At 39.9% G+C, this 8,630-nt stretch overlaps 1 protein-coding gene across 2 annotated transcripts; it reads right to left on the bottom strand.

The window, feature by feature from the left end:
• Window positions 1–250: 250 nt before the first annotated feature.
• Window positions 251–8,618, bottom strand: ercc6l (excision repair cross-complementation group 6-like). Of its 2 annotated transcripts, XM_048187428.1 has the most exons (5): window positions 8,452–8,618; window positions 8,273–8,314; window positions 4,712–6,464; window positions 1,348–3,015; window positions 251–1,263 (listed from the first exon to the last, which is right to left on the bottom strand). In XM_048187428.1, exons 1-5 carry the CDS (start codon window positions 8,493–8,495, stop codon window positions 763–765), a joined length of 4,008 nt encoding a protein of 1,335 aa, XP_048043385.1. In that variant the 5' UTR covers window positions 8,496–8,618; the 3' UTR covers window positions 251–762. The 2 variants fall into 2 exon arrangements, with proteins under 2 accessions (XP_048043385.1, XP_048043384.1); XM_048187427.1 differs by having other exon boundaries at window positions 251–3,015; window positions 8,452–8,617.
• Window positions 8,619–8,630: the final 12 nt, after the last annotated feature.

Here is an 8,630-nt window from a genome sequence, read left to right as displayed (position 1 = left end):
GCCAGAAAACAAAGAACATGCTACATGTGACACATTCCCTGACAGCAACATATTGTCGGCACAGACCCGGCCCACATCCGGTCTGCGTGTAATCCACATGTACCAGATCTGGGCCACACAATGTTGCTGTCTGGGTGATGATTACCACAAAAAGTAACTTTTCTAAGTTTTTTTTAAGTGGATTTTTGTCAATTACTATTTTGCTTTGTCAAAACTACTTTATGAGGTAATAAACAGCATAACACAATTGTTGTCAATTAAACTGTGTATTTAACTCTGAACATTACTTTAAAACAGAGGACTTTTTAGACAAGAGCTTCTGGTCATTTATTAAGTGATACAAACAGTTAGAAACTCTCACCTGAAATGAAGTTAATGTGGGAAAAAAAGAATATAGATTTATATCTGGAATGCAGAAAAAAAAAAGCTATGAAACCTTTAAGAATTTATCCCCCCCCACCTCCACAATCAATATATATGTCAGAATATAGAAAATTGAACGTTTTTTTTTTTTAAACCAAAAAAACATACAAGTCAATATAAACAAATAAACATTCAGAGGAACTACTGGGAAGATTCAATATTTCAAGAACACTATTAGCATACACAACATATTTTTCTTAACTAGTTCCTCTGGTCAGTTCTGTATGTCATATTCAGTCTGCAATATCTTTTTACTAATAAGCAGAGAGAAAAAGGCATGTCAAACAGTTTGCCAACATGGTCTTAAAGTCTTATATTGCTGTGTACATTTTAATTTCCCTATTGGCTGAGTTGCCTGTACAACTGAATAATCAAGAGTTGGATCTCAGCGTCACCAGTATTAATGTCTATTGCCTTCAGAAAGAAATCCAGAGCTTCCTGCTTTCTCCCCTCCGCCAAACTCTTTTTCCCAGACAGGACCAACGACTCATATGTGTTCTCAGAGGCTTTAGCAGCAGTCACGTCACTGCTTGTGGAGCTAACAGGAAGAATGTGCATTTTAGGAGGGAATGTTTTAGGGGCACACTGGTCCATCATTTCACTGGAGCCTAGCTCAACATCAGCAGTGGATTCAAGCAGAGCGCTGTGCCATTCCTGGTCTCCTCTTGACTCCACACTATCATTCACTTCCTCAAATTCCTCGTCACTTTTGGACTCATCTGTGTTTAAAGTCTCTCCACTGGGCTCCTCTTCCACCAGCGATTCATCTGCATGCGTTTCATTGGCTTCAGATATCTCATAGGATTCAGTTTTATCTTCACTGGGTGGCTCCTCTTCCACCACTGATTCATCTGCATGACTTTCATTTGCTTCAGATATCTCATAGGATTCAGTTTTATCTTCACTGGGTGGCTCCTCTTCCACCACTGATTCATCTGCATGACTTTCATTTGCTTCAGATATCTCATAGGATTTGGTTTCACCTCTACTGAGGTCCTCTTCTTCCTCCACTGATTCACAAGTCTCATTGGCTTCAGATGTCTCAAAGGATTTGGATTTATCTTCACTGGGCTCTGCTGACTCCTCATCAGATTCATTCTCCAGCATGGACACAACAAAGGACCTTCTTGATGCCACAGAAGTGTTCAAGCTGCGGCGGAGTCGAATTCCGTCAGTCAAAGTGGATTTCGGTGTGGAAGTGCCCAACCTGCTGAGGTCATCAGCTAATGGACTGCTAGTTAAACATGGCTTCTCTGATTCAGCCTCCTCTTCTTCTTCATCAGTGTCAGAGATGACCTGCCTTTTCTTTCTCCGAACAGAATGTACAAAGGAGTCGTCCGCAGGCGTGTCTGGAGCAGAACGGATCCTCCAAAGAGATTCATGCTTGCTGACCTCACCGTTACAGGTACTAACTTCAGCATTGTTATGGTTGCAGACCTCACTGTTATAGTTACTGATTTCACTGTTGGTTTGTTTACCATCTTGTCTGCTATCATGGACACTTGCTACTTCCAGTCTTTCTCCACTGATGTCCATCTGAAGTTGAAACTCAGGACTTTCCTCTGCTACCGACTCCTCCACTTCATGAACTTCCTCTTCTTCAACGGAGAACATATCTGCACTGTCCTCCAGCTGGAGGTTGAAGTTTCCCTGAAGCATTTCTACCTCTGCTTGAAAAGACTTTCCCGCTGTGGCCTCATGTTGAGAAGTTGACGAAAGCACAGTCGAAAGGGGCTCGTCCGCCTGAACCTCTCTATTATCAAGAGCATCAGATGCTAAAGAAAGTTCTTCTAACTTTGGAAACTGGTGAGAAGGACTTGAGAAGCTGTGCTGTGAGTATTGATGCTCAGATGTTGCATTACTGTCCGCCTCATCTGAACTGTCATCCAGCGTGATCACATTGTGAGCTAGCTTGTTGGCAACAGGGCTAATCTCAGTCTTTAGAGCATGCAAGTTTCTTTCTCCAACAGAACGAGGAGACTCATTTTCCACTTGCACTTCACTTACAACTTCCACTTCTTCACCTACAACTTCTACCACTTCCTCAACTGGCAGAGAGTTCTGCTCATCTTCCTCCAGTTCTGGTTCATCAAAACTGTTATGAGTTAGATCCACCATCACCGGCTCATTTTTGATACGAGGAGGGGCCGGGCGGTCTCTACCAGCAGATTTCGGTTGCCCTGTTTGCCTGAGCCAAGCCGGTTCAGTGTTCTGGGCCACGCTGTCCATGAGCTGGCCGTGCAGTTCTGATTCTGCCTGCATGAGCTCTTGTGCTTTCTGGACACGCGTTTGTATGTAATGATGTGACTCTGCATCTTCAGGGATGTCTTCATCGGCTGATGCCTCTTTAGTGAACATGAGATCATGGTCAGAAATGCCGAACATCTCCATGCTGTAAAGGCGAGCGATGTGCTGGTCCAGACTGGTGTCAGAGCGGCGGTTTTGTGCGTGCATCGCCTGAAGCTGCTGCTGAGTGGAGGAAGAACGTGTGTCTTCAAGTTTAAACAGTTCACGTAGCTCCTGCTTGCTGAAGTATCGGAAAGGGTTCTTCTTATCTCCGGTTGTCTGCCGGATGAGAGAGTCTTTAAACACCTGCAGATATAGAAACACAGGGGAAAAAACTATTATTAGGTACATTTTTAACCGTTTTACTGACATCAGAATAGCAGAAAAGGACTAGCTTTTAGTTTTAGTTAGTTAATAACTTGCTTACCAAAAGTTGAGTTGTTGTACTTTACAAAAACTTAAGCCTGGTAGCTGCATCAACACTTTGCCTTAAAGAGTTAGTTCACCCAAAAATGAAAATTCTGTGATTTAACACTTACCCTCATGCTGTTCTACACCCGTAAGACCTTCGTTAATCTTCGGAACACAAATTAAGATATTTTTGTTTAAATCCGATGGCTCCATGAGGCCTCCATAGGGAGCAATGACACTCCCTCTCTCAAGATCCATAAAGGTACTAAAAACATATTTAAATCAGTTCATGTGAGTACAGTGGTTCAATATTAATATTATAAAACGACGAGAATATTTTTGGTGCGCCAAAAAACCCAAAATGACTTATATAGTGGTGGCCGAATTCAAAACACTGCTTTAGGAAGATTCGGAGCATAAATGAATCAGTGAATCGAATCATGATTCAGATCGCGTGTCAAACTGCCAACGGCTGAAATCACGTGACTTTGGCGCTCCGAACAGAAGATTTGATACACCGATTCATTTGTGCTCCGATGCTTCCTGAAGCAGTGTTTTGAAATCGGCCATCACTATAAGTCATTATTTTGTTTTTTTTTGGCGCACCAAAATATTATAGAGCGACGAAAATATTTAATATTGAACCACTGTACTCACATGAACCAATTTAAATATGTTTTTAGTACCTTTATGGATCTTGAGAGAGGAAGTGTCATTGCTCCCTATGGAGGCCTCACGGAGCCATCGGATTTCAACTAAAATATCATACTTTGTGTTCTGAAGATTAATGAAGGTCTTACGGATGGCATGAGGGTAACTAATAAATGACAGAATTTTCATTTTTGGGTGAACTAACCCTTTAATTTTCCTAGAAAAGCCACTTTTCTGGGACAATACAATTTAACTGGGAAAAATAAGGAATTGCGATATAGCTTCGTACAATGATTAAACCATAACAGGCTGAGATTTAAGAAATACAAATTGTTTACAGTGGAGATTCTGAAATTGGATTATTTAATATAATTTTTTATTTTAAAGTTCAACGGTAAAATTTAATGTTATTATATTTCTGCCTTAATTTTTATAATTAACATAGAAATATTACAGTGATTGTATTCGAAAAAACAGCAGTGTGAATGTAAAGTCGAATTAAGTGAATGTAAAGCTAAGACAATTGAAGTGGACTAAAAAGAAACAGGTACAATACGAATGCAAAGAGTACAGTTTTTTGTTTGTTTGTTTTTTTTACTTTATTCATATTTCTTTTTAAACAGTTTTTCTACCTACCTAACAACTTTAAAAAGTGACTATTGACAAAACATTTATTTAGAGACATAAGGCATTGCTTGTTAGCTTGTAGTCTTTGTACATCCTTTTCAGTGTGATTCCATCTGTTTTACTGCATATCGAAGCAGCAGCAATATGAAATGTTATGCGTTTATCATACTGCATTTCAAATCACAATCACAATACATGATGACATAATTGCAATAGCATTTTTTGGCCAAATCATGATGTAGCCCTGAATCTTTTTTTAACCCTGAAAACTACACAGTGAAGTGAAAGTCATTAAGTTAAGATTTTTATTTACCTGTCTGCGGTAGATCTTCTCCTCCACAGTGCCACAGGTAATGAGTCGGTAGATGAGGACATTTTCAGTTTGGCCAATTCGGTATGCGCGGTCCACAGCTTGAGCATCTGTCGCAGGGTTCCAACTGGGGTCAAAGATCACGACACGGTTTGCGGCGGTTAATGTGATGCCGACTCCACCCACTTGAGTGGTGAGGAGGAAGATTGTGTAGCGTTTGTCTGTCTGGAACAATGTGATACGCTTCTCCCTTTCGGCCAGTTGTGTCACTGTGCCATCCAAGCGCAGCAGGCGAAAGTTTCTGTTACGCAGGACACGCTCCATGATGTCTAGCATCTTCCTTGATTGTGAGAAGATCAGGGTCCGATGCCCTTCTTCACGGAGACATTCCATTAGAGACACAAGAAACTGCAGCTTCCCTGACTCTGCAACTAAAGTGTCATCTGAAATGTAATCGATCTGACTCACAGCCGACTCGCTCTCAATGTCTGGATGGGTGGAGTCAAATTCAGAACCTTGCTCCAGGCCTAGCTGAGTCACAGCTCGATTGGAAAGGAGTCTGGGATGGTCACAGAGCTTCTTCAAAACCGTGAGCTCTGCCAGTGGTGACTTGGTAGTCATCAGCAACTCCTTAATATGTTCCAGTGAGATGAACTGATTATAAATGTCCTCCTGCACCGAGCTGAGGTAAGTCCACACAATGAGATCGTTTTTTCGTGTCAGCGATGGCATCTCTGCACCTTTGCTAGCATTTGGACATTTGTTCTCTTGATCTTCCTCATCATGATAGGCTTCTTCTCGTTTTTGCTTTTTGTGCTGAACATCTGCTTTGGTCCGCCTGAGAAAGTAAGGTTTGATGATGTCCATCAAGTTCTGAGAAATCCTCAATCCAAGAGCTTTCTCCCCAGGAGTGGCATCTTTCTCCCTTGCACGTGTGATTGGATTCTCATACTCGGTTTTGAATGTTTTTGAGGTTCCCAGCAGTGACCCCTGGCAAGCAAAGTCAAACAGCGCCCACATCTCTCGTAGGTTATTCTGTACTGGAGTGCCCGTAAGTAGCACACGGTGTCTAGCAGGTATGGCGTGAGCACTTTTAGCAGTCTTAGTGGATGAGGTTTTGATTTTGTGGGCCTCGTCCAGGATGACATAGTCCCATTTGAACTCACGCTGGTCATATGTTGCAAGTTGCTCATAGTTGTTGATGAGCATCTGGTAGGTGGTAATGATAACTCCTCCTTTGCGTTGGATTCGCTCCAGGTTCCTGTTCCGCTCAGCTTTGCTTGCGCCGTGAAACTCTTTCACCCTCATGCCAGGGGTCCACTTGGCAAACTCACGGACCCAGTTCTTTATAAGTGAGGTTGGCATGACTAACAGGGTATGATTGGCCAGTTCTGCATCATACATCCCTGACAAAAATGAAATGACCTGAATGGTCTTTCCGAGGCCCATGTCATCGGCCAAGATTCCCCCTTTCCTTTCATCTCGGAAGAGACTGTACAGAAACGCCACACCCTCTTTCTGATGGTCATACAGTTTGTCGTAGAGCCCTTTATAAAGATTCAATCCACTATCATTCACATCCACAAATTCATCCTCCTCCTCGTCTTCCTCCTCATCTCTCTGAATGAGATCCTGTATGGCCTGGACCCGTTTCTTTAGCTTGTCACTTGGCTGAAGCTGGTAAGCCAGCTGAAACAGCTCAAGGGCACGAGGCAGCTCACCACGCATGGCAGCCTCCTTCCCCTCCTGCCGGTACCTGTAAAAATAATACAATAACCGTTATACAGGAGCAACACAAAATACACTCAAATACTAATGTCAACCACACTAAAATACACTTTTTGTCAAATGCAAAGTTTGTAGCTAGCATAAATTCAATGCATTTTTTATTCTGACTGGGAAAAAAATTGACTGAGAAATATTTCTGCAAGCTGAATTTTCTATACAATTTTTTTTATTTTTTTATGTTAAAGGGTTAGTTCACCCAAAAATGACAATTCTGTCATTAATTACTTACCTTCATGTAGTTCCAAACCCGTAAGACCTTTGTTCCTCTTCGGAACACAAATTAAGATATTTTTGATCAAATCTGATGGCTCAGTGAGGCCTGCGTTGTCAGCAAGATCATTTCGTTTTTCAATGCCCAGAAAGGTACTAAAAACATATTTAAAACAGTTCATGTGAGTACTGTGGTTCTTTAATATTATAAAGTGATGAGAATAGTTTTTGTGCCCCAAAAAACAAAATAACAACTTTATTCAACAATATCTAGTGTTGGGTGATTTCAAAACACTGCTTCATGAAGCTTCGAAGCTTTATGAATCTTTTGTTTCGATTCAGTGGTTCAGAGCGCCAAAATCACATGATTTCAGTAAAGAGGCTTCGTTACATCATAATTGATTCGAAATTTCAATAGTTCACGTGACTTTTGCAGTTTGATACGTGCTCCGAACCACTGATTCGAAACAAAAGATTCATAAAGCTTTGAAGCTATTTTTTTTGGCGCACAAAAAGTATTCTCGTCGCTTTATAATATTAAGGTTGAACCACTGTACTCACATGAACTGTTTTAAATATGTCTTCAGTAGCTTTCTGGGCACATCAAAAATATCTTAATTTGTTTTCGGAAGATGAACGAAGGTCTTACGGGTTTGGAACTACATGAAAGTAAGTAATTAATGACAGAATTGTCATTTTTGGGTGAACTAATCCTTTAATTACAAATTTGTTAATAAATACCTTAGTCAGAGCCAGAGGTGACTGTACATGTGAAGTTGACAATTAACATAGACATGAACTTTTTTTCCCCAACATCAAGATTGAAAAGTAAAGTTATATCAGGTCAGAGCAAATAGACAGATGGGTTTTAAATTAAATTTAAACTATTTATTATGTATACAATTTATACATGTTTGTATGTTATCTTACATATTTTAGCTTTGTTTCCCAATAACTTTGCTGAAATCTCTTTAATAAATTCTTCGACAACCTACCCCAAGTAATGTAACATGTCATAAAAAGTCATGTTCAATGAACTGTCTTTTTATTCTCTTTATATATATATATATATATATATATATATATATATATATATATATATATATATATATATATATATATATACACACACACACACACACACACATATACATACAATTAAGGATAAAATGTATAATTACATTTCTGTAGCCACAACTTTAAGCAAACCTGTAAACCTGTGCTGAGGTGTATTCACTGGACTGAAAAAGTGTGACAACTAGCCAGGTCTACCTATATGTATTTGTTTTGTGTGGGTGGGTATAATAAATAAATAAATACACCATATAATACCTTACCAGCTAAAAGTACAGTTGCATTCTGAATCGACATCTCACATTTTAGTATGATAGTACAAAATATACACTGTTACAAATGCTGTAGTTGTGAGGTATTTAAAAGTATCATATTTCATGCCATCAAATCAATGTGGACAGTAAAATACATATTCCGGCTGGTGATACTGTCACCCGATATTAGATCTTCATATTTACTACAGTGATAGACAAAAGTGTTTAAGTACGTTACCTGTCGTATTTGTCCATCTTCCCCGTGTCTAAAGACAGATATCTGCAATAAGAAAACACACACAATCAAAGCATGTTCTAACGCACATGCAACACTTTTACGTCGGAAACAAAGTTCAAAGGTATATTAATTGAAACTGTGAGAAGTAACGTTACATATGGGATTATTTGATGACTCACCCTTCTAACTTGTCCGTGAGTTCTTCGACTTTATTGCTTTGCATATTTGCGTTTATTTATTTTACAGATTTTCATTGAAAAATGGCATGTATCTTGACTCCTCAATTGCGGAAGCGGTTTTGTTCGAATGTTTTGTTCGCGCGCAGCTCTCACCCAATCGCTTGCTGCACCACCGCGCA

Source organism: Megalobrama amblycephala, linkage group LG4 (genome assembly GCF_018812025.1).
Source record: "Megalobrama amblycephala isolate DHTTF-2021 linkage group LG4, ASM1881202v1, whole genome shotgun sequence".
NCBI lineage: Eukaryota > Metazoa > Chordata > Actinopteri > Cypriniformes > Xenocyprididae > Megalobrama > Megalobrama amblycephala.
This window is presented reverse-complemented; position numbering and strand designations above follow the sequence as displayed.